A 27,605-nucleotide genomic window follows, 5' to 3' on the forward strand; every position below is an offset into this window, starting at 1 on the left:
ACAAATTGTCTTCTCCATTAGTCCCACTTTCAAACAAATACTCTCCTTATCACTAACAAAGCAGTTTCTATAATTTATAGATATCTATAGGACCATCTATTAGTTCCCCTTTTCTAACAAACTTTTTTAAAATGTAGTTGCAAACCAGCTCAAAACTGCTCTAAATGTGTACACACACACCACACACTCTTTGCAAAACCTCTCTGGTTCGTTTACAAGTGATTTTGAATACTGCTACAAACCACTTAACCAGATCTTTAAAAGAGGAAAGCTGTAACCCTGATCTCTTTACGTAGGCACTTAATCAGATTCAGGATCCAATACAGAATTCTAGTGATAACTTTCAGAGCCTGCATGGTCACACACTCGCTCTATTTTCTTGCACAACACTTAAAAAAAAAAAAAAGGAGATTTTGCTTTTGAACTTGTGGCACCAAAACTCTGGAATTATCTCCCCTCTGTGATCTTTGTAGATACTTTTTAAAAGCAGCTCAAGACCCTGTTTAGTAGTGAGTGACTACGTCCTCATCCTACTGTGTTTTTATTGTATCTTCTGTCTGACTTTTATCTTTTTCTTTGGAAGATGAACTTTCTGACATCTGATTATTTCGTACTACTATACATGTATACATAGTACCTTGTGAAAATGCCCCCACCTTATCACAGAGTACCTTTTTTTTTTTGGTGTTAAAACCTACTTTTATATATACTTGGCAAGAACTGGTCTTCATTCTTGTTGTAGCGCTTCTCTCAAACCAACGCTAACTTGATGAATTCATATGCATTCATTTCCGGTAAAGCCATTTTTTCTAATATATTTTTTATGATTTGTAATTGAATGCGTTTTCAGTTGACCAAACATATTGTGAGAACAGGATTGAGTCGACCTCTCTTCCTCGGCCAACCAAGCATAGATAATAAGGTTTTTCCTGTAGAAATGGGTCTGGGTTCAGAAATTGGTCCAGAGGGAGAAATGCGGTGATGTGCAGCTGCTGTATATTAGTGTCATTACTGCAATTTATACAAATATACATTATGTTGTAAATTCCTATACTAAAAAAGTGTGAATATTGATCAGCCACTGAATTTTTGCTCATATTCTGCTTTGCACTCTCGCCTGCAGCATGTCTGCAGGTATAAATGGGTAGTCGCAGGAGGCATTCAGCTCAGTATGAATGCCATTAGTGTCTAACTTTTTAATGCTATTAAGTTCCTAATTCTTGATTTTTGACAGCCTGTTGACAGGACATAATTAGTACTGCGACAGGCAAACAAACAAAGACCTAAAAGCTGGGAAGGTGCTCCACTTTGCAATTGTGCGTTATCAACTCCAGCACTCAATTTTTCTTTTTTTTAATCCATAAGCCAACACAAGTCAGTTCTAAGCAGGCATTTCAGCAATGGGAAAAGATGTGGGTGGTAAGACAGAGGTTAAAAAGGGGTGATGAGGTACAGGCAGTGAATGGGAGGCCGACTAAAGGAGCACGTACTGTACATACTGTATATACTGTACATCAATCAATAAGACTGTTTGAATTTGAACTTTTTTCTATTTTTATCTCCATCATCCTTTAAATCCAAAACTACTATTTAGCATGATCTGCTGTCTAAGCATACATGGTAATGAAATGGAGGCTATGATAAGTTACTAGGCTCAGTAAAATTACAGTTTTCTTGGAGGACCCAATTCACTCAGCCTTAGATCTGGTAACACCTTCACTGCATAATAACCTATAATTATTCTCACGCCCAGCACACTCCATTTTTCATTTATTTAAGTTAAATATTAGCAGTTAGGTTAGATGAGAGTTTATTTCCAGGGCCTGAAAATGTTTTTTCCCCTCCAACAGCAGCACAAAGGGGCTGTGGTGGATGGCTAATTTGTCTGTAGACTGATGCAGCTCTTAGTCTGTTTACATTTAGGATTTCATCTTATAGTGCACTATATTTAACACCAAGAGGTGTTATTAACCAAAGTTATTATTTCTTTCTCAACAGTGAATTTATTGTGGCAGGGCTGTCTCAAGGCCTCCAAACAATTCACCCTAAGGTTCTTAATTTCAATTAGATGCAGTGCTGCACTTACACACAAGAATGCCAATATTTAGAGGCCCCAGCATAAGATAACATTTTATTTTGAGCTGTTTTTAACTGACTTTCTATGTTAAGTTTTGCATAGAAATATTTTATGTCTAACAAAATTTCTGCTTCACTTCATCTCATGCAATCTCACACTGCAGGAACTATACACAAGCATAACCACACACACACACACACACATCAAAATTCCAACAAATGACACTAAGGCACATACTGTGACAGTTAATGCTTCTTGCTGACAGTGTAATTGTTTGTGTCCAAATGATGAGCGTTTTATCTTTTTAACAGACAGCTGTTCAACATACACACTGAGCAACTTTCCAAGTAAACTTCACCTGCTGTGGCCTCCATCTGAAACTCTGGGAAAGCTATTGAAGCTAGTAAACTTTTACAGCCTTTTCACTGCTTGGTCTCCCTTAGCTTCAACAAGCCTTTATACCCTCATACCGTACATCTATTGTACTTTTTGTATTTTCTATATCACACACCCCCCTTCTTTTTATCCCTCCTCTGTCCTTTCTGCCTCCACACCTCTTACTTCACCTCCTCCTCCTTTCATCATCCTTCATTCCCTTTTACCACACTCCCAAATCCCTTTCCTGTATAGCACCCCTCCTTTTCTATTCAGAAATAAGTTGACTTCTTTACCCTTTATCAAACTTGCATACGGAAGTGGCACAGCACGGGATAGCAGTGAGCGGAGAAGAAAGGAAAGGTGATGTGTGAGGAGAAAGGGAACTTCCCTTCAGCTCCTGAAGGAGACCTCCGGCCTCCTTTGAAGCATGGACTTTACTTGCTATTCTTTTTTTACTTTGACCATTTTTAAAGCATTGTCCTATCAATCAGGGAAAATTCTGGGACAGGAAGGAGACTATGTGCAAGATAGATACTGAGGCTTTGAGATGCTTCAACAGAAAAACGAGTCATTGCAATGAGTGGGGTTTATTGGTAAATCAGGAAGAGTAAAACTCCCAAAACAAGGTGGGAAAAAACCCTGCTGGATAAGCAGGCTGGGAGTTCAGATTCAAGGATGCCTGCACTGTGTTTTGGTATTATAATTTTGACTTGAAGTGTTACATCACTTGCTGCCTTGGGACCATTTCATCTGCAGCTCTACTGTAAACAGTTTGTTCCTCAATGGCCTCCTACAACATTGCTGTAGAAAAAAAAAATTGGCCATGATGAATGCAGTATAAAGAAACCACTGAAAACAGATGACTAATGCAGGACAGCAGTGTCATTTGAATAAAGTCTGAATATAATCCGTATTTACACATTTATAAAGAAACATACTAAGAAATGTTAACCTTTTAACATTTATTAAAATAAATGTAGCAATTCTAAGTAATTATATTTTACTTTGCAAATGCATTAGAAGATTCCTCACTGTTTTTGAGTCAGAATGCACTATGATGGCTTTTAGCAAAATTTGATTCTGTGTGTGTGTGTGTGTGTGTGTGTGTGTGTGTGTTTGCGCACACACACACAGCCATGTAGATTAGTCTTTAATAGAAGTGTCAAAGGAAATCTTTTAAAAATCCTATCAATTGAAAAGCTTCATAAAACACTTCAAACACAGCTATTTCTTTGACGGCCTATTAAACTTTAAAATAGTAAGCCTACCTGATACACACAAAAGGTCTGCTCTTATTTTTGAGCTAGATAGATAAGATGCTATTGAACTGTAAGATTCATAGTTCCTATGAGCTTTTAGAAAAAAAAACGTGCAATCTGTAAGAGGAGAAAGTCAGGAAAACAGTGTTGTGAATGACAAGTGAAACCATATGCACATCTGTAAGGACATATGTGTAAGCGAGCCCATCGGGTAATACAGAGGACTAGAAGATATGCAATATGAAACTGATCATTTTTATCAGGAGGTGCTAATTCAGCCTAACATCTACATTGTAGACAGTATGTATGGACCCATTTTCAGCAGACAAAGAGTTTCTTCCAGGAACAAACTTCATCAAATCATTACTGAATCTAATGGGCTTGCCATGATTTGCTAATAACCTGAATTTACTGAATAAAAATGATAGAATATATTAATATCATATCACACATTCTTAAAATCTGGTTGAACACAAAGTTTGCAAGTGTTTATACCAACCATTCATTATTAAAGGAGGATTTAAAGGAGGAATAAATTGGTACTAATAAAGAAACTATAATGGGACTATATGCAGATTTCTTACTGGCCTAGGTAAGGACAATATATCCTTTAGCAGGCAGGGGACAAAAAAATGTCATTACAAAAAACATTACTTAACCAAAGACTATTAGAGGCAAATTACAACATTAATTAATACACTGATGATTCAGTCACACATAATTAAACTGATTCTGAATGCTTGTCAGAAACATAGTGTTTGAACTAATAGGAGAAGAACTTTAAGGTGGGCAAATGTCTGACTGAAATAGAGAATGAAACTGGTTTGTATTTCAACAGTAACCAAAAGAACATCATCCATTGTGGAAAGAACAAGTGTTCTCACTTTCCCTATGATTTGAGAGGATGCTGCAAATCATTGTTGGCTGCCAAAGAGAGAGTCTCAGTGTTTTTATTACAACCCCAAACTGTAAAAACAGTCAGAGAGCAGAAAAAATTAGGTGACCTGCTATCACAGACAGTATGCATTTCATTCCGTCCGCATCTTTAAAAACACCCATAAATTGATGCTGTTTTCTCACATTGAAAACCAGTAGAAAATACAAGAACAAAAAAAGAAAATAGACTGCTCCCTCTAGGACTGCAGAAAACCATAGTTTAATTATCAATCAACTTTCCTATTATTTTTCAAATTAATAAACTGATTACTTTGTTTCCTGTTACCCATGGTTGATGTATTCAACTTGTTTTATATAACCATCAGTCAAATAGTTTTGTTAGGAAATAAGTAAAACGACAAATCTATTATCAAATAAGCTTCCATTTCACTTCTGTTAATTGACTAATTGTTTCAGCTCCATTTCTTTCCTATTTATTATCAGTCCACTGTGACTCTAAAATGCCCCTGAGAAAGGAGATGATGAAAACAAATCATGGCAGGAAGGATAAACGGAGTCTCTGAATGACAAAAGTATAACATTTTACAATCCACAACACTTTCATGCTCTATTTTGAGCTTGCAGGTGTCACAGCATGGTGCATAACATATGTATAATAAATGCATATACTTTCAATGATACTAAACAATACTATGATTAACTTATCCAAAGCAACAGCTAATGCCTCAACAGAAGTGAGCCATTTAGAGGACTCGGCATTAACTGACCTACTAATCAGAAAAGTAAAAGAGCTCTACCCACCAGCGAGGAGGAATGTGATGAGGCAGGTTTCTTTGGGCATATACAGCTTCAGACGGGAGCCGCTGAAGACATATTCTACCACAGCTTCTGATCGGCCAGCCCTCTGCAGAAAGGGCAGGAACTGCTTGGCCTTCTGTGTCTCCTAGAAAAAGGGAGAATGATGAGGTAAAAAAAAAATAAAAAAAAAAAAATGCATAAATTATTAAAAACCCAATTTCTGTTTTACCCACCAATCAGCCACAACATCTGGTGGTTTTAATATTAATCATTATTGGTTAACCACCTGTCAAGCACATCAATTGGTTAATAAATTCCACCTTATATAACAGTGACCTTTGAGTCTTGTTTTTTTCTCTCTCTCTTTTTTTTTTTTAAATCAATTACTCTAAGGGTTTTGCCTTAATTACCATGACATGATTGTTTAAAATATATTGTTTTCTTAGGGGAGTACTTTTATTCATGTACTATGTAAAATGTTGGGTAATATGTAATTAATCTCTTTATTTCTTTTACTGGAGGAATTATTGATTGATTATTGGGGGTTGTGCACATGCAGACTGCTCAGAGTGGCCATGCTGACTTTTATATTATACACTTTTGATAAAGTACAAATAACTTGGTCAACATATACATACATGTTTTTCCACCAGTCACAAAACAAAAAGCCGCCTATAATCCTAAGTACAGGAGACTTTGCCGCTTGAATGCCATGAGTACTAAAAAACTAAAACATAGAAATGTTTAACCAAATCAACCTGAAGGCAGCATCAACAAAAACTTAGCCAAATGAAAAATAACCAAAATGGAAAACACAGACAAAAAACTGTTTATTGAGGATGAAATCTGTGGGCTTTTTCCAACACATCTTTAAATTCTGCTCTGGCCTAATGAAGTCAGTTTCGCTTCTAAGCGACAAGTCTGGAACCTCATGCAATCAAAAATAATTCTCTCCCTTTCTGCCTCCATCGCTGTCTGCAAGGGTGAGTCACAAGCTTATTGGTGTGCCCGGGCCAAAATTACAAGCAGAGCTAAATCATGTGTATTCAAGCAAGGCTGGTACTGCAGTGGCAGAGGAAGATTCATAAACGATAAAAAAAATAAATAAATATTTAATATATGCCTACTCCAGGCATGAGCATGTAGGCACAACAGACCAGTGAGTCATGCAGTAGTGTAGTGTGTGAGTGTGTTTGTGTGGCAGTGTGGACATAGGAGTAGGAGCAAAGGCTCGGAGGGAAGGACGACATTCAAACAAGGTTAGTCAGAACTAACAAATGTGTTCTCTACTGTACATGGATGTGAGAGTTCAGAATGGCATAAAACCAGAAAACAAACAAAACAAAAAAAAAACAAACAGATACAACATGTTTTAGAGATAATGCAGAAAACACAAGGGACATGATGCGACAGGCGTTGCAGGTGAGACTTAAACACATGACGTGAGTAAAGAAATGTGCTTTAGCCATGAAATGCACCTCCTGAACTCCTCCCACTAAAGTCCAAAATAGCCCCTTGAGTGGGAGCCACCAGAACCAAACACTCTCGTTCACACAAACACATTTACAGCACCTGCAGTGTGTGGGCTGTGCAGTCTAACTTGGTTTAGAAAAAAGGAAGAGACATGAGAGGGGAGAGGACCTCATTATGCAACCTTTAAAAGTATAAGGTGAGTCAAGTGCTTTAGCCACTCTCCTCCCACCAACTCTATTCATCTCCTACACTATACGTTACAAACATATCTGTGCTTTATTTTTGACTGCAACCCACCCACAATGTACATAATCCCTTTCAGTAAACCAGGACCATAAACCAAAAATGTTTATGTACAGGACTATCTCTGTCTCATTTGTGTTTTGGGATGTGCTTGTGCACATGTAGAGCTGTGTTCAGGCATGTATCAGGGGCCAAAAGAGGAAGAAAACAGGGAGAGGGAAGGATTTAAAGCTGCTATTTTGGTCCTTTTATTAGACTGCTCATTACATTAGCCTAGCCAAACAACTGGTGCATGTGTGTGCACACGCCTACTGGCATTGAATGGCAGCCATCCTAGACTGGGCTGCAAATCCTGTGTGTGGCCTTTTGGTAAGAGCAATGTTGACAACGGGGAGGAGCTGCAGCTGCCTATAATGGCACAGATCTGAACCATTGACAGTGCAGCACTAATAAGGGAGAGCTTGGAGGGGGCTCCACAGAGCTGATGTGCAGGTCGCACACAAACACATGACACAGCATGATCTTGTTGAAATGTACAGAACACTGCAGCCCCTGGGGGGTTACTGGGACCGTTTTTAATGAAGGAGATGTGTGAAATCTCCAGTTGGATGTAGGGTGTAGCATATATTGCTTTTTGTTATTAAAAGATAATTATTGAGCACCTGCACCTATAATTACTCCCAGGTTATTGCTGCACACACAATGTGGTTAATTTAGCCAGTTTAGTTGAGTGGAGGTTTATTAAGTATCAAATGACTAAAACCCCTGATGAAATAGCACAGGGCAGCTCAGTCAGCACACTAACTCCCTGTCATAATTATTTTTACAGGGTCCAGTATCTTATTTGTCTTGCTGACACAATAAGACACAGGGAGATTACAATGGTGACGATGCGGAACAGCATGACATCAAAGAGAAGCTATCCACAGCATTGTCAAACTTATTAGCCAGACTCCAAAGTCGTGTTGGTGCTAAAGAGCTCTAATAACTTGGCTGAAAGCCTCCATTTAAATGTAAGTCGATGACACTTTAAAAAGCAACTTACAGAGCCTGTACATGGCTAACAAGTCTCGTAGACCAGACTGAGCACAAAAAAAACTCATACATAAAGAGAGAGCCTGATTAATTTTACCAAATGTCTCTGTAGAGCCTACAAGTACAAGTACTACAAAAGAGCTCAAGTGAGACAGACAAAGAGGGCTAATGTTTCTGAAGTTCAATTTTGAGTCATTTACAGTAGACCATCTAGTGCCTTATCAAAATGTATAAGAGAGAGCTAGTCGACAAGTGCAGAAGATACATAAAGGCACTTGAATTATTCTGATCAAATGAATGTAAGAACTGTGGCATGTAGCTTTCTGTTGTGATAAAATGATAAAGAACCATCTCCAGAGTGGTAACATGGCGATCAATACAGCAAGCAGACGTAAACTAGAATTGTTGAGACATGCTCTCACCAAGCAGAGGAAATTAGAGACATAGGTTGCAATAAAATAAAAACTGGCTATTTGAATATGGGGAAACTAGAAAAGACATTTAAATAATCTAAACTGCAGAATCAAATCTGATATTGCCAAGGTACAGAAGTGTGAATTATCCACTATCTGAATAGCTGACTTCAATTCCTCTCTTTGCTGGGGGTAGAATAAAGCAATTTTACAAATAAGCACAGACAGTAGCTAAAGAGTAGCTATGTAAGGTCATATAACTCAGCTACTAAGTCACTTGGACTACTGCAAACCTACAGCGTGCGGCATGTTAATTAAGACTGCACTTGAGCATAAAAGTCCATTTTGTCTTACTACATATTTACGTAGGAGCACCTTAAAAGATTGATTTGCACTCAGAAGCACGTAAAAACACAGGTGGAATGGCAAAAGGTCACACTAGAAAAGATCTTCACAGAACTACAGACTGAAAGAGGGATGAACCGAAGACAAAAACACCCATCATAGAGAACAAATTTAAAAACCAGCTTTGTGGGTCGACAAAAATAAAATACATGCTTAAAAAGAATGTGGCCCAATCACCCATTACTTGTTACAGAGAGGTTTTATGGGTGCTCGGCACTAATGTTCATTTGGTGAGCACTCCCAATCAGGCTTCATTAGCCAAATGATGCCTCTATCAAGCCCCTGGGCACACGTAAACAAGCTAGGACCAAGCACCCCTGATGGTTTTATTAATGGCACTGATTATTTTTAGAGGCTGCTTAGTTTCTTTAGGAAACCGGCAGCGAAAAATCAGTGGAGAGGGAGAAAGAGTTGAGGATTATAGATTGTCTTTAGAATTTTAGAGTTTGATGAAACAAGTCAGTGACTGAGTTATAAGCAGTCAAATGCCCCTCAATTCCCCCTCAATCCCCTCATTTTAAGGGGGTTGTGTATAGATAGATATAGTTTTATACAAAGATGTTTGTAAACGTATGCACATCACAGTAAACCTAAAACAAATTAACAAAAAGTAAGATAACCAGAGTTACATACCCCAGAAATATCTGCCACTCTGTGGATTGGAACCTCCTTCTTGCTGTGCAGCCCTTTGCCATTCTTGATGGCCCTGCAGTCAAAGACATCACAAATATACTTGTCACCAACTTAGTCACAACAGTGTCATACTGTCACTGGTAAAAGCTGGAGACCTAACAGGTGTGCAGAAATGGGAGGTCTTTGAGTAAGTGCTGTAAATACAGAGTGGGGGACATAGAGACTTTGGGAAGTACGAGGTATATTTATATCACTTTCTTTTCTCTGAACCTGCATTATGGATTGACTACACGTGCTAAAGGGAGTTTTATTTTGAACCTAGACATTTTATATGCAGAGGAGAATGTATATGCATTTATATTGCCAGTGAAATTCTAATGAAAAAGATCGTGTTAGAATGAAGGGATGGGGAGAAAGAAAGACATTGGTCGCCTTTTTAGCACCATCTAGGGGGTTTAACAATGGTGATGAGAGCTGCTTTAAAAAGCTTTGAGGGCCATCTGGGTCATCAGGATGCAGACCACTGCCTCTAAGAAATGCTTGTACTCTTATGAACGCATGTATACATGTGCATTTAAGGGGTAGGAGGAGGTTACTTGAAGGCTGCAAGCCACTGCCCTTGTGCAGTGGAAACTAAAAATAAAACCAAAGCTATAGACAGAAACCTCTCATCATCTCTAATAAGACCCCATCAGGGATGGAGCGAGAGTGAGCAAAAAAGAGAGAGAGACAGGGAAGGGAGAACGAGAAATGGGAGATGAAAAGACCGAGAAGAACAATGCCAAAGGAGGACACATTTCAAAACCACTAAGGTGGAGAAATAAGGATTAAATATGAAAAGGAAGACGGTAAGCAGGAATGGGGAGAGTAGGAAAATAGGGTAGGTGGGCAGTGAAACTTGCATAAAAGAAAAGGGAGAAAGAGTTGAGCTTTTAAAAAGAGGCTGTGGCTGCATCTGCTCTACCTATAGCCAGCAGATCTTAATCTATGGCTGAGTAATAAAGCCTGTACTAAATCTCTCCACTGCACCTCCATATAATTATATTCATTGGGCCTGTGTAAAGAGAGCTTCAGCTTTACAGTCTAGCTCTTAGAAAGGTGTATGTGTATCTAAACATGGATGTATCTGTGTATAAGTTAGAGCAATGACATGTTCCAACAGTTATGATAGAATGTGACTTGTGATGTTGCCACTGAATATAAAAATTCTAAAAATAATAACAAGTGAGTTACTGTGTGAAAGCAAGGTCATATTCAGTTATCTTCCACTTTCCAGGATGAGATTTGTCAAGGTCATGCACAACTTGTGGATGGTAGAGAGTGAGTGTGTCTGTGTAAAAGGGTGTGTGTGTGTGTGTGTGTGTGTGTGTGTGTGTGTGTGTGTGTGTGTGTGTGTGTGTGTGTGTGGGAGAGAGTATTGTAGTGTGTGCAAGCATGTGCCTTTATTCGACGCAAACAAAAATGGGCATTTATGAGAATGAACGTGCTTTTGAGAAAACGATTTTGTAAAGTGTTGCTGCGTAAAAAGCAAGGGGTGTGTTTTGCATCAAAAGGGTGTGCGCTCCTCACCGAGCCTCTGCGGCAAGCAGCTCGTCGTAGTGGGAGGAGCGCTGGTCGTCATCCTGCCTGTATCTGATGACTGTGGCCAGGCCTTTGCTGACCAGAGCCTCTGCTATGTTACTGGAGAAAAGAGAGATTACTTTAATAAAACTGAGCAAAACTCCTCATGCAGAATTCTGTTAGCTCAACAACAACAACACAATTGCAGGCATGATGAATCCCTAAGTAGCTGGCCTAAGGAACAAAGGTCACTTTAATGTTGCACAATTGAATAACCACTTCCTCACAGTTTTTCTAATTTATTAATGAGGGTGAGGGGCAGAAAGAGGGGAGTATTTTTACTTTTCCTTAAAGTAGCACTTAGTAGCTTGTCTTTGGATATAAGTGTAATGAGCGATATCAGTAAAATGTAGGAGTAAGAAATAAAGGGACCCTAATACTTTACAATATCATTTTGTGTCAAATGTCTGTCCCTGTCCTTTTTTCCCCTGATTATTGAAACAATTTAAGTGCTTCCTGTCTGCTCCAAGTCCCTTCACTTTATCACCTCCACACTGCTGTAAGTATAGCATGGTTTTATAACTTAAGTAGGTGTCGACAAAATCTTGAGCAGAGTCCATTTTTTCCAAATCATGCTACTGAGTGCCAAGTCTCCTACAACAAGGAAGGGAGTTGTGAATAAAACAATATACCACAAGACGAGGTTATACAAAGTCAAAAGCATCCAACCAACTGCCAACATTAAAAGGAGGAGATGCCAACAGCTCTCTGTAGAGCAGAGAGGCTGGAGTAGCTGGCTGATGGTAGGTAGTAATTGGCGGGTCACGAGGGCGGGTTGTGACCTCTTCACATATCTCATACAAAACTGCTGGTTTAATGACAAAGGCAAATCTGTTTCAATGTGTGTAAAAGCTTTGTGCATTGTGGGGTACAGAATGTGAAAACCAAATGATAAGCGTAGCTTTCAACTGTTTGTTTTTGGGGTTTTTTTGAGTGAGAGGAGACTTCTGAAGGTTTATTTCAAGGCGTGTTGCATTAAAGATCTTTTATCCAGTTATGATTAAATTTGAACCTCTGAGTAGTTTAATCCTATTTCTATCTGTACAAAATACATGTTTCAAACTGGAAATCCTTTCAAAGTAGTGTTTGTAGATAGAAATAATTGCTTGCACTGAGGAGACCCTTCTTAGGAAAATTAAAACACAAAGAACTTTCAGGTTACTTTGTGAATCATAGTGAGATTGTTCTAAGCATTTAAAAATGATTATTCCGTGTCATCTTACATCAGATTCACTTAACTTCAGAAGTTTTACACAGGGACACAGTAAGGGCTGCTAATTTGTAACAAAGTTCAACCTGAAGGTTATGGTGATGTGAATTGTAAATACGGAAATAAAAAGGCATCTTTCATTCATCATTCATGCAGAAAGCAAGACTTAATTGCTGAAATGTATCAAGATATGAACCAAAAGAGAATGGGATAAACCTTGGGGGGGGGAGTGGACGTGGTATGATGAAGCCCATTACTTACATGCCGCCAATTGTGACTGTAGCACAGGTGCGTTCTGGGAAAGCAGGGGTGCCTTCTCCTGGACCCGTAGCTGCTCTGATGTAGTCCACTGTCACATTGACCTGAAAGACACATTGGCAGGAGAAGGTCAAACAAAATGCCAAGAGTACAGAAACAACCTGACAGCAAGACCTGTTATGGTATTACTTAGTGTAGGGAGTGTTTTGACGTGTGCACATCTATGTGTTTGTCCCAGTTCATAAGGTCACCCCCAGTCAATGTGAATCACATCAGGCAGCACTGTAGATCTCCCCAGAGGAGTATAAACACACTGTGGTTGGGAATACACACACACACAAATAGGGGAACCATAATAGAATCTAAATGACTGGGTGTTCTCAAAACACCTCCCCTAGGGACAGATTCCAGTCCACCCACCCTGAAGATACAATTCTGTCACTCAGCTCTTTGTGTGTGTGTGTGTGTGTGTGTGTGTGTGTGTGTGTGTGTGTGTGTGTGTGTGTGTGTGTGTGTGTGTGTGTCCAAAGGCATGTGACGGGGAAAGCCTGTTCTGCGGGCTAGACACAGGCAGACAGTGCTTACAGCAGGGTTGCAGCCATACTGGTACACGCAATCGGCAGATGAAAAGCTGTGTGTCAACCAAGTCAGACAAATGTGATGGGAGGCTTTATAAAAAAATAAATACATTAAAAAACACTATAGGAATTTGAATCTAGATCAGAACATAAGCATAAGTCAAACAGACACATGAAAGACATGCCAACCTGGACAAAGAACGACATCAACTTGCCATTAAGCGGACAGGATAAGGACATGGTGATGTGAGCAGGGAAAGAGGGGAGCTTCTGCCAAAGCATGATGGATGTCTACAACACAGGAAGTGCTGTCTACATGTTAATAGAAAGAGATACCAGGACATGAACTGTGGTTTCAGAAGCTATAGTTGGCTGCACGACTAAATTCAAATAAGTATGTTTTTTTAAACTAACTTTATGTGGTGTGAAATGTGAGAGTATTTTACAAATGTCAATCAACAATGTTGTCTAGTTTGGTATTTATATTCACCTCTCTTAGTTGCATTACATAGAAAAATCAGTAGTAACATCACACCAGCTCAACAAATTCTATTTAAGCTGAACTAGCAGTTAAAAAATAAACCCCCTTTTGAACTGTAACATATATTACTGGTATCCAATTCTGACTAACCACCATATTATCAGCACAATTGGTTTGAGATCCTCTCAGCCAAAGAATATTATGCAATATCCTGGCTTTTAAAACATCCAATTTCATTAATTTTGTAACCGTGCAAATAACCCATTCTTATTGTTGTGAAGGAAATTATTTTATCCCAACTCCAGCTCATCAAAGCTTTTCATTTCCTCATAATGCAAACATGACTGAGTTTCATGTCTATCCAGCATTATTGAAAAATGAAGGAATTTAAATGGGGAAGAACAAAAAAAATGGTGTTGTCCTTGGTTACATTCGTCGTTTAATAGCCTTGTGTGGTCATGCACAGGTAATTGAAGGATAGGAGACAAACAAAGGAAGGAAAAACAGGAAGAACAAGAGTAAGCAAGCGTGGACAAAATGAGATAAAAATAAATAGGAAAATGGGAAAGGAAACAAAAAGAAGATTTAAATACACAAGCTAAATATAATACTGAATGTTATAGGCTGTGAAACTAGAATACCAGTCATTCCCCATTAGGTGAGGTGTTGACAGATTATAAACTTTGATCAAGCAATGTTACATTAGAGGAGTTCCAGGTCCATTCTCCACGGGCCATCTAACAGATCTCCTGATAAGGTAAAGCTATCCATAAGAATCCCCCAGAGCACAGTGAGTAGGAAAGGGGAAAAGGCGGTGCATGTAATAAAAGTAAGGGAGAGAGGAGGACAAGGACAGAAGGACAGCAGGGACACACTGCTTAAGGAATCATGTTCGTAATATGTTTCTGACACATGGCATTAAACATTCTCTTTTATGTGTAGCATTTGTTCATGTGGTTTATGTACATATATATTCCTTCAGTAAAAACTGTTATTGTGAAAACACTACTTTTTATGTTTTATGCCAGTTTTGAATTGTATGTTTCAGTTGAGAAATACACATTTTAAAATTAATTAATTAATTAAAAGAAATCTATTCATTTTCCCTTAATAACCAAGCAACACCACACATGATTTGTTCTTATATGGGAAATAGCAATACTGTTCACAACCATCGCAATGCAACTTTTTAAATCAAATCCTAAAATTAGGTGTTCACTGGCAAGGCATTCATATTTTAATAAATAAATAATTAAACAAACTTATGTTGAACTATGATAGAGTAAGAATACCTATGCCAGTAATCACAGCACAGCAAGGGCTGAGCATGAGTGGGTTACCACACAGCAATGCTGTGAAAGGCTGCATACCATGATAAAGTGTGAGAGGTTTTAGGTGGAAAAAGAACTGTCAGCTGCACCTTCTCATCTAAACCAGTTCGTTTTGGCAGTATTATAAACCATCAGACAACAAATAGGTAGAGAAAAATAGCAATACATTAGTGCACACCACTTTGTAATCAGAGCGCTCATTTAAAACAGTGAGTGTTCTCAGTGGAAATGCATAGGATCAGTTTAAAATAAGTAAAAAAAGAGGGACATTAGACATGAATGCACACACGCACACACACTGCAGCAGTCTCCATGCGCTGTGGATTTTAGCAAACTGCAAACTAATTTTGGAATGAAACATAAGAAAATAAATCAGGATATCTTTTAAGCCTCAAAACAAAGACAGAAACACGGGGAGAAATATTGGTTAGAAAAATGAGCACAAGAGAAAAAGCAAAGTAAAAAGACATGGTAGTAGATTATGAGAGAGAGCGTGCGCACACACGCATGAGAGAGAGAGAGCGAGAGAGAGAGAGAGACAGAGCGCAAACAAATGTGTGTGCATAAAAGAGGTACTTAAGTTGCTGCTGTGTTTTAGCAGGCTGTAATCGCAGCTGGCTATCATTTAATGAAGAAGGCTGTGCTGGAAAGAAAAAAAAAAAATCAGGCTGCGACGGCACAACACAGAGAGGAAGAGAAGGGAGTGAAGGAGATGGAAAAGGGAGCCCCATCAGGATTTTCAACCATGGGACCTGGTGACGCATCTGCACACACCTAAAGCTTCCTCCCCCTCAAAAAGCTCACTCGCATAAATACACACCACATCGAATTCCACTTTGCACACATGGCATTCTCAGTGCATGCACTCCCTCACACGCACACCAATAAGAAGGGAAAACTCTAGTGCTAACAGTACTACACAAGCAGCTGAATAACAGGAGCCACTTTGAGCATGCAGGATTATTCGAATGTGCTCAACCCTGATAAGTGGCTTAATGCAACATTTCCAATGGACTTTTTTTCTGCTGAGGCTAAGACCCAGGCGCACAAGAAGCACTACTTATAAAGTTAGCCAAATCAAGCTTTTTAGGATTATGTCACCATGCAAGTGCTGCCATTTCAATGAGGGTGGGGATATATACAACAGAGACTGACAGAGAGAAAGGAGAAAAATCAAAATGCCTCTGCACATATTTATCCTACCTTAAAGTGATAGTTTAGAAGTTGCCCGGGCATTAGGTAGAATGACTTACTGTATTCAGTGACACATGTCCATGTTAATCCCAACAAAACAAAAACTTTTTTTTTTTTTAAGTTCAAGAATTCTGTTAACCTGAAACTGATTAAAGGATTTCATAAAACCTGTAGCTGTGAAGTCCTATCAAAGGCCAGATCAGGTATCGCACCAGTTCTTTTCTGCTTCTGGCAGCTATCAAATATAAACTCAGCTTAGCCAAGAGGGAAAAAAGCAGTCTTTTGAATACGGATATTAGATATGCTTTATTAAAAAACACATTCTCCTTATAGAGATGAGAAATCAGGGGTTTAATGGGAAAAAAAAAAGCATTTAATGCAGATTTATTCTTCTAACGCGTAGCAGTGCCATGCAGACTGAGCTTTAGCTCAGCATACTGAGACTCCTAGTTAATGCTTAGTCACGTCCTAGAAGGTTTAGGCAGAGAGAAGATTGCTAGTTTCCTCCATTCATACAATGTAATGCAATCTCTGGGCTTTGAAAGTGAATGTTGTCAACAGGAATGTCTGTAGATCTATCTTATAAGTTAACCAGGTAAGTGGACAGCATGATTAGCTTTGGTCCAGTTCAAGCTGGATTATGTGAAGGTTCACGTGTTATGATCTAACAACACATCTTATGTCACACCTCTGTAACTGACTCAAGTTCCATCTCCCTTCTTCTTCCACGAAAGAAGTAGAGCATTCAGGTCAAGCCACAATTACCCCACTAATGAGGTAAAATATTAGTCTTGGTTTGTGTCAGAGAGGAGGGGAAAAAAGAAAAGAAGTAGAGCTCTCGGGAACAGAAATTCAGCTGTGGTCTTACAGTAGTCTCTAATGCTTACTGCTCCAAATCTGTCTCCACAGAGCTTAGTGTTCACAGACAGGATGACGGTAGGTCGAATAAACTTCTTTCCTTGTTGAGTGTGCAACATGCATCTGTACACTTGTGCATCTACCTGCATCCAACTTGACAAGTCAAGTAGGCCAGGGTAGCACAGATTAACATTAAAGTCTTTAAGGGTAAGTATCATGCTTGCAAATAAACATTCACCCATAGAGAGTGTGTGATTATTTCATCCAAACAAATTCTTTCTTGTTGCCAAGGCAGCTGTAAGGTGGCGCTGGTACATTTAAAACCCTGCAGTTTTAGGGCACTGCAATTATTTAAAAAAAGACAATACATGGTGACAGATGGTTTAATTCAAAGCTTTAGCCTTGTGTCCTAGCAACAATAAAGCAACGGGAGTAAAGTAACGCTCCAGAGCTGTTCCGTTATTGATTTTTTCAGAATGGGGGCTATAACGCTGGCAAATGTGCAAGAGCTCTCTTCTGAAATCTAACTCACTTTAAAGAGCCTATAAGCATGCCGCTGGGAGACCCAACTTCAATAGTAATCAAATGCAGAGGAATATACTGCTGTATACTATATATTCATACAGAAAAGTAGGGGCTCAGTAGAGTAGCTCAGTTGGTAAGGCACTCGTCCACGAACCACAGAGTCAGTGGTTCGATCCCGGCCGGTGCCGGCTATATGTCGCAAGACACCAGTGAATTATTCTACTGAACCATTCCATACCGTTCCGTAGAATAATTCCCATCCCCAACTGTGCAAGGGCATCGAACGTAAAAGCTGTGCCAAATCAACATGAAGACAGTGATCTGCCGTGGTGACCCAGAACTCCCGGGATAAGCCGAAATGGACAAAAAATAAAAAATAAAAATAAATGTAGGTTTGATGGTAAACTACATCTTGATGATCATCCAGCATTTAAAGGCAGGTGGAACAGAGGGAACGATGAAGCACTGCAGTAAAAACATGCATTCTTTTATCACACTTAAGACACTAAGTCATTTTGACACATACACAATCATGCATATTTTCCCCCAACAATAAATGCTACAAACAGCATTTTGCCTGCAGCTTAGAAAGGCACGAAACATTTTAGCTGACTTGACTTTTAAAAACACCCTAGAGTCTAAGCAAGCAATAGTGTGAAACTCAGCACAGATTGATCTGGCAATATGATGTTTTTAATTATTTTATGCCTTATGATTGCTCCGTTTCTTCGGGCTGCATGACATTGGTTATAACATATGTAAACAAGTAATGGTCAAAATAGACTTGCATGTATTTATAAACTCCTAATCCTATACATGTTTCAGGTTCTAAATGTCCATACATAGAATAGGTATTGATTTCTTTTAGATGCGTGTACCCATACCATACACACAAACCACTGTGGTATACAATACAGGTATACGGTTCTATATAAAATTAAAAATAAAAATAAAAAAGACCCTGTACGGTACTTTACACTCTAAGGCTATGAGGTTTGGTGTTATAAACCTGAACTACACACTTTGCACATTATTTGTATACTTTGACAAAGCTATAGTCTTTTTAATCCCAACTCACTCACTCTCACACACACACACACACACACTTTAACCCTAAACACAAAGACAACAAATAAAAGCTGAATCAATATTCTCGCTTCACTCGTCAAAAGCCAGCTTACAGATGAATTTTCTGCGATAAAAAAAACAAAAAAAAACCTTAATGAGCGTGATTAAATTGACTGTGATGAGCGGCTGGGCCAGAGATATGAATCTCACTCCTGTACTGAATCCCAAAAGGAACTCTTAGATTTTGGCTTGGAGTGGGTGCATGTTTTTGTGTTTATCAGGATGCACTGCAAATGTTTTTTTACCACTGTATATTTATAAAAGTGTATAAGATGCAAAAGTTTGTTTAGGTTCAATGTATTATCTAAATGTTGTAGTTTACACTCCTGAAATCTCTCAATTTCCTCGGTATGCCCTCAGCCTGACAAAAACACAGGCTGAGACATTAAATAGACACAGAAAATTGATTTGTGAAGATCTAAGATCCAAAATCTGATAGTTGGAAAGCAGCTGCAAAACACCATTGAAATTATGAGGTAACTACTGGCAGGGAAGACATTTTGTCAGTATGATTGTGCATAAACGTGCCATTTTGAAAGTTTTTCGATCAATCTGGGAGTTTCACTCCATTTGCATTTATATTTTTGCAAGACAGATTCCAACCTTTCCAATGTGGTTACCAGTATCATGTAGAATCAGACAAGTGATCAGGTTTGTCATTTAGAAAAAACGTAAAAACACAATTCAGATCAGGGAGTGGACAACAGTTCTGGGCATGCCCTTTCTCCATCTCACATAAACTAACTAAACGAAACGAAACGAAACATGATCTCAGGTGTTTCTTCCAATCTCTCAATTCATAGTTAATATTTTTAAATTTGACAAAAAAAAAAAATTATTTGCTCAAATAGAGGTGTGTGACTAAAGTGCTCTCTAGCTTAGTGTTGGGTTCTCCTGGGTCAGATGTGTGTAAATCATAGCAGGCCCCCCAAGGTGTACAGACCCAATCAATCAATACATACAAGAGGGGGAAATCAAAACTGTTTGTTTAATGGGTGCATCCGGGCCAATACCATGCCCTAGGGCATCTACCAAGAGTGCTTGGTATTCACACTGAGACTGGGAGAGAAAAGTCTATCTAGCTCAGGGCTTTAGAAATGTATGTTAGGCTACCAGTGAGGGGTAAAAGGGCATGAGAGCATATGTACAGCCACTGGGGAATTATTGTTTAGAGTTAGTGTTTAACAGCTACAATCAAGTTGATTGGCAAAATGGCACACACACACAGTAATTGGGAGCTTTTAAACTCTATCATTGGCTCCTACCTTTTTACCAATGAGCTTCTTCCTCAGGAACTCCCGGGCTTCGAACATGTAGGGGATGTCGTAGAGTGGACGGAAACGTTTGTCTTTGTCCTTGTTCTTCTCCTGTACAAGGATAAATGGAGAAAATTTGGGAGATAGGTCACGAAGAGGAGGTAGGGAAGAAGAGGACCAAAAGGAAGGGGAAAGAAGAAAAGGGAAGGAGAAAGTTATTCACTTTTTTCCAAAGCAGTGTAGCCTACATATCTACAGAAGACACAGACAAAACAAGGACACAAAAACACAGACATAGAATCACAGTCACCCTCGTTCCTCGTTTCTCTTATACTTCAGTCCTACAACAGGGAGAATAAATATTCTGAACCTAGTGTCAAATATTAAACTGTGATCAGCTGAAATGTACACATGCGCGCGCACGCACAAACACTTTCTTCAAACATCTTTCTTGCTGTAAATGACAACACACTGCAGTTACCAAGGACACACAGATGCAAGGTCAGGGCAAAGACGCTGCATTAAACAGATGCATAAAAGTTAGCTGACAACATGGGCATACACTGATGTAGCCATATCTCTCTCTCTCACATACACACACCCAAACATAAAAACTTCCCTCAATACGCTCACCCACTCTTTGACAGGAGTAGGCCACAAATAGAACCTATTTGCATCTTCAAAGGAGGCTGAGGTTTTGTGTTGCTCCCACTTTGAAGAGACAAGCAGATACACACACACACATTGACAGGTGCCGTTTTTCTAGGAGTGACATAAAAAAAAAAAATACAGCAAATGACAATGACGCAGTGGGAAAATAAACGACAGGCAGAATAAGGCTATGAATGACAACACCAGTGTGCTCGCCACCACTGCGTCTCCCACACTCCTCTATGAACGCCATCATTATCTGTCATACAAACAGAAGTAGCACTCTTCCAAATGAACACACAGGGTTGGATTAATTCCTCATTTGCTCTTCTCTTTAATGCCCCTTCGTTCATTTTAATGTCTCTCCAGTTGTTCAGAGCTGCCAGGTGTGGCACACAGCTGGGCAGATGGATCTGGAGAGCAAAGGGTGTGTGAGTATGTGCTTATGACAAACTCCACTGGTGTCAAACAGTAAAACCCTACACCAAGCAAAGTGTAAGTAATTCTAAAATACTGTTTATAGTTTAAATGTGTGTCATATGGCTTGCACAGAAGATCCGTTGGATTGGCTCCAGTCAAAGAGCACTGCCAAATCTACCAGCCAATAGAGCTCCTTTAACCATAGCCGAATGGTAGCAACCTTGGAGTTACATAGCATTTCTTTCTCTTCTTACTTCCTCACTTTTTCACTAGAACAAGTCAGTATAGTATGTAACCTCCAAGGGAGGATAAGCTCACACATGGCCTGTAAAAATCCTGCACTACTCTGTCATGGGTTGGTGTCCTCCATTTTGTGTCAGCCAGGGCTTATTGTCATCATCTTTCCTCCCTTACAAGTCAGTTGCAGTAGGATGATGGGACCTTTAAGAGCTGTGGCAGCCATGAGTCCAACCATGTTGTGCCTGAGCTGTGGACCAACGTAGCATAGCTCGGCTTAAGACTCTTTTGGAGCTTACTTTCTTCATGTCATACATGAAAACAACCTCAGACACTAGGTGGTGGTTACGAACAGACTATTCATGTTAGTACACTGTTTGATAGACACAAGCAAAAACAACAGAATAACAACAGAAAAAAAAAAGAATGCACCTAAGAGGAGGGGGAATGAAAAATCATTTCTACTAATAAGCTGTTTCAAAAAGGAAAGGGAGCCATGTCACTGAGGGCAAAGAGTGTAAATGTCAGCACTCTATGCCAATTAGGCACGAAGAGTGGAGAAGACGACAAGGAGGACAAAAGGTACAACTCCTACATCTTTTCGAAGGTCTACAGGGAATGGAGTGGGAGTGAGCAAAAGATGGCAAGGTGAGAGAGTCAGAAAACAAGAAAATTAGGCAATGAGAGGAAATGTTACCAGTCGGGAATAACACACTAGTGATGACATTCACGACACTGAAGTGATGTCCAACTCCAGTGTGTGACAACTTTAACCTCGTCTTAGCTGATAGATATACACTTCTTGCTAGGATTGCGACAGGTGACAAAACAAAAAAGCTTGTTGAAAGTAAAGTTTCAGACTTAAGCTTTCATTCTGTGCTCAAAATGCTTACAATGAATTGGTCATGTTTTGTGTCTATTTAGAACCATTTGACTGAATAAAATTAACAAGAGGTAATAAAAATACATAAGAGTGCAAGTGTTTACAAACTTTTTGACAGTGTGGCTATAATTAAAGAAGGAAAAAGCCTGGCAGACAATAGCAAACTGATCGAATGTGTTAGTGGTCCTAAAATGTACAATAAACCAGGGCACCACTGAAAATGTCACATCACAATTCAAGGAGTTACTTTTCAGTCCCCCTATTTAACAGTAGTGTACCTTGTCTTAAATGTGACCACAGGTAACAAGTGCATGTTACTCTGGAAATGTTTTATCATAAAAACCTATTTTTATCCAGATTATTTTATCCAATTGGTTGTATGTAACCTGATCATTTGATCCATTTTATCTACAACTTCTCCTTCTGTGGCCAGCGATGGTGATGAATGAATCATTCCACAAATATTACCTTTAGTGAGGTTTTTAGCATCTCCAACAGAATGAAAGCAAATGCCGCTTGCAAGTACTGCAGCGTTCACAGACCACCTGTGGGCCAGTGAGGGCGAGGCTCCGCACTGTCTTTGGACCCAGCAGCCTACGCAAATATCGGATGCCATCATGAGAATATGTATCTGTCAGATATAAAAAAAAAAATCCCCTACACTGATTATGGAAACCAGGTTTCCCATTTACATGAAAAAACTGACTATATCCTGGTTACCAGCATGTAAATTCACTGAAAAGTGCAAGTGATCCAACAAGTGCCCAATCCACTGTGTTTTCCAACTACAAAAAAAAGTGCCTACACCAGCTTCAGTGTTACTGAAAGAGCGATTAAGCATCCTCTCAGTTAAGTGAAATTGTCCTACCAGTCAAACAAAACAAAACATAAACAAGGATGCTCCACTCCAGTGTGTGAAAAAGTAGACTGTGACAAGTGTAATTATTTGACTATGGAGACAATTTCAACTTCCGTCTCCAGACACAGATAAACTGACAACATTAGCATCATTAAATTACTTAGACAAGACAAGCACACTCACTGAGGACAGTGAGAGCAAACTCACTGTCCTCAGGGGGAGTTCTGTTCTATTTGGGGTAAATTCCCTTCGTTCCAAATTACCCACTAAAGCTCAGGAATCATCTTTGACTATTGCAGAGGCATGACTCTAGCTGGATTGTGCAGTGTTGCAGGGCTGCAGGGGCCAGTAACTGTGTGGATGCTACTGCTAGAAGCATCTGCAGCTTCTGGAACTTCAAGGGTGAAATCATGACTCACAAGCATGTCGTGCTTTCTGATTGTTGGGGGAGTGTAGATTGTTCGGTCTTAGTTTTACATTAACTGATTACCGTGTGTAGCCTATCTTTTGAAAGATGCTGTTAGATCGGACAAAGTGGACATGTTCTTTGATTAACCAATGCACTGGGAGCCTTAAACGGTCAACATTCACTATCGTACGCAACAACAATATTCAACCGTGCATGCATATTCATTCAGCTGGTGAGGGTAGACAAACAGAGAAAGAGAGAAAAAGAATACACTTTGTGAAGCAAGAGCATGAAGGATATTGCTGGTTATGGTACAATACAGAATCTAATTACAATTACAGCCTTATTACCTGTACAGCAGAATACAAATAGGTCCTTACTAGAGTGACTTGAATTGATCCCCAACAGACACGAACTGGATTTCAGAATGAAATTACCTGTAGTACCATAAAAAACAAACAGCTCTACAGTCATGATTAGCTGCTGCCAGGCTGATGACGGTAAATTTATTGGGACAGCTGTTGCAGCCTATGTTCGGACTGTGCTGAAATTAATAAGGATGTCATACAAAAATGAGAGCTAAATCACCACACTGGCTGCCTGAGCAAGGCAGCAACAGTGCTGCCACTTAATATGGGCAGCTCTGTGCTTATAATTTTGGGGCTAGACAGGTGGACAGACTGGCCTTGCAGACTGACATAGTGATGCAGTGTTAGGCTAACCGCAGTACCTCCTGCTTTTTTTATATATTTAACACATTAACTCCATTTAGAACACAAAGTTTTATAAATGGCCTATAACAAAATAGATTACATGTGGAGGCTACTTAATGATTTGGATAATACTCTAACCTACATATTTCAAAGGCAACATGACAACATCTTCTAATGCAGGTCTCTGTATAACTCCCTCTCCTATACCAAACAAACTCAAACAAGCAAAGCCATTGCTTGTTCAACAGCGAACGGTGCAACAAAGCCAAAGCAAAAATATGCATCCAGTAGTGAAGAGGGATGCTGGCTACCATTCCGACTCATCCAGCCAATAGCACACAAGTGAAACTGCAATGTGGGCGACCCGCCTCCCTTGGGATCCTCCTCCAGACATTAGTTCAAAGCATGTCATGCCGGGCAGTGGGCATGCTGAGGGCACACACATGGTCAAGCAGAAGATATGGAGGATGGGGACAGAAATGAGGAGGAGGGAATAGACAAATAGGACAGTAGGAGATGAGAAATAGGTCTTAGAAGAAAACAAACAAGAGAGCAGATTAAAAACAAAAATTGAATTTTTACAATTCTTGAGTAAGGCTAAACATTTATCAGCACGCATTATCGGGAATGATGTTGCCTATTAAATGTTTGTTACATTACAATCAACTGGCCATGGTTCCTTCCAAATTATGTCCTTCACCATGCTGCTTAGTTACTCGTTTTTCGCTGTCATCTTCTACTCCATCTGTTTGTCTTGTTGTTCCGCATGTTTTTGTTTTTTGCTGGGTATGGTGTCAATTTTCAGTTTGACAGGATCTGCGTAGTGTCAACATCATCTTTTTTTCCATTGTATTGGAGCATCTTAAATTACATAACACTTAATAATTAGCTGACTTGCTATAACAACATTACAACACATTTTCTATTTCCATATTCTACCACCTTTTTGACCTTGATGTCTTGACTTCACTAGTAGATGTAGAATAGAATAGAATTAATTAACATATCGTCACAACCATACTACTCTATAGCCTTTGTTTCAAATTATATGTAAAATGACAGCAGCTGAGCAAAAACAATAAATAAATACAGTACGTTGTGTCATGACAAGCATTTCAAACTCATCCACATCCTCCAATGTACTTCAGTTATGAAGATGTGGAAATTCTGCCAACATACTTCTGCAGACTTTGTAGACCTGTGCTAAAATAGCCATATTTGCAGAAATGCTAATCAATGCGCAGTATTCCAGTATAAAAATAAACCTAATAATGTGAAAGTAAAAATAAGTTGGAAACAGATGAGAGGGGGGAGAGGTAAAGAGACACACAGATTGATGGTTTATAAGAGACGGAGGAGAAGGATGGAGAAAGATGTATTATGAGACTAAATAATCTAGAAAGTTAAGACACACAGAAGTAGACTATAGACAGGTAAAATGAGTAGGCAGGGCTGTAAGAACAGTGAGAGGACCTCTCTGTGTGCATCATCAGCACAGTCCTTAGCCCTGCTTAAACCACATAAGCACACATATTTTACTATTCAGAAAGAGAAACACACACACACACACACACACACACACACACACACACACACACACACACACACACAGGGCTCAGTGCAAGTGCATCACCTAAGCAGATACACACAAACATAATGAGTGCAAGTGAGTGGGTGTAACAGTGAGTCAACTGAGTAGCAAATACATTTCTCCCCACTTATGTTTACGCTGGGCTTGTCCTGCTGCACATGAGGGAGAAATCGGAGAAACAGTCCAAAAAGGGGGGAGATGTCAAAGAGGGAAAGAAGGAAAAGCTGACACCAACTCCTAAGCTCAAAATAACTCACATCTAAAGATATGCCACAGCAGTAACACTGGGGAGGAGAGAAAATGAGAGAAAACAGGAGGGAGAGGAGAGCAAGTGATGAAATTCATGTCCTATGTTTTGCTACAGCCACATACTATTGGTCCACCAATCTGTCAGTCTGACCACAATTAGTATAGTTGTGGGGGGGTGTTAGGAGGCTAAAAGGAACCAGAGGAGTTGAGAGGAGGAGGAGAGGGGCTTGGCAGGAGCTGTCACAGTTCATCAGTGTACTGGTACATCGCAACTGGCCTTGGTACCCCCTAACATGCACACACGCAGACACACCCATACAGACACAAATGGCCCTGCATGCAGAATGCACGGTCAAACATTGCACAGACACATTCAGACAGACAAAGATAATAATGACAACTGGCAGAAGAAAATCCCAACATTCCTCTAGAAAATGCAATACACACAAACAAGTAGATGCGCACAGTAACAATAAAAAATTACAGACTTCTCTTCTCTGGAGATTGTCTTAGGAGGTTCACTGAGAGGCTACAATGCTACACATATGGAGTTTCTACATAACCCCCTCATGTTCACACAAACAGAGCATATCTGTGTAATCGAACTTTGTGCACATACCGGTGACATTTCCAAGAGGTTTTTGACATAGGGTAATGTGTGGGGTTTTGTGGAAGCTACTGTATGTTTTAAATCGCAAGAATTCTCTTTGTGTCCATTTGCTGCACTCTAAGCAAACTCATGACGGAGTTAGGCAGGGTGATGTCAGTGTGTAGAGCACTGGACTAAGAAATACTGCTGTGACTTCTTACTGGCTTGACCAAAAGCAAGAATGATTCCCTGCTGCCTACAACTTCAAAAAAAATTAAAATAAAGCCCCAGATGTTTTCAGTCTTAAATGCCAGTACACTATTTAACAAATGTGGAGGGGGAAAAAAATACTATGCACAGGTTTTAGCTGTGGCTACCACGGGGTTCTTCTTTACAAATACAGGTGTTTCAAGCTACTTGTCAATACATTTGACTGGCTTTGCAAACTGTTAAAAGGTACTGTAATGATGTGACAATTTAACAGATTACAATAGCTTCCAGTAACATAAAATGCACTACTATAACTATCTGTTAAGAGTGTAGACAAGGCATGAAATTAAGTTCCCCTGCTCATCTAAGGTAACGGCTCACTTGCCTAATTTACAGATCAGACACAACCACACCTGGCAAATGAGACTGGACGAAATATAAAAATGCATTTAGCTTCAGTCTGTCAATTCCTTTTATTCTACCTTCCACTGCAGGAGCTCATCATAGCCTCAGTAAAAGTATCGCAACTCTGCATTGCTACCATAGCGACAACACTCAAAGCTGAGCCAACAGCATTACAGACATCCAGGCAGCTCTTAAGCTCACAGACAGAAATAACTAGCTAACAACACCACCAGCAGCACCATGAACAACCCTTATTAAAACAAAAATAAAAAATAAAAAAATGTAGCAACACTTTATGTAACAACACCTCCAATATAACTGTTCTCCAGCAATCACAAA

General features: G+C 39.4%; 1 protein-coding gene across 1 annotated transcript in view; it reads right to left on the bottom strand.

Annotated features, from left to right (window-relative positions):
* snd1 (staphylococcal nuclease and tudor domain containing 1) overlaps nucleotides 1–27,605 on the bottom strand; it is a 159,618-nt gene that overhangs the window by 112,528 nt on the left and 19,485 nt on the right. The window contains exons 11-15 of the mRNA XM_067489517.1: nucleotides 20,060–20,161; nucleotides 12,703–12,803; nucleotides 11,181–11,291; nucleotides 9,612–9,684; nucleotides 5,413–5,554 (exon numbers count right to left, since the gene is read on the bottom strand). Coding sequence (XP_067345618.1) covers nucleotides 5,413–5,554; nucleotides 9,612–9,684; nucleotides 11,181–11,291; nucleotides 12,703–12,803; nucleotides 20,060–20,161 — 529 coding nt within the window. The remainder of the gene's footprint in view (nucleotides 1–5,412; nucleotides 5,555–9,611; nucleotides 9,685–11,180; nucleotides 11,292–12,702; nucleotides 12,804–20,059; nucleotides 20,162–27,605) is intronic.

The sequence above is a fragment of the Channa argus genome, chromosome 21 (genome assembly GCF_033026475.1).
Source record: "Channa argus isolate prfri chromosome 21, Channa argus male v1.0, whole genome shotgun sequence".
Taxonomy (NCBI): domain Eukaryota; kingdom Metazoa; phylum Chordata; class Actinopteri; order Anabantiformes; family Channidae; genus Channa; species Channa argus.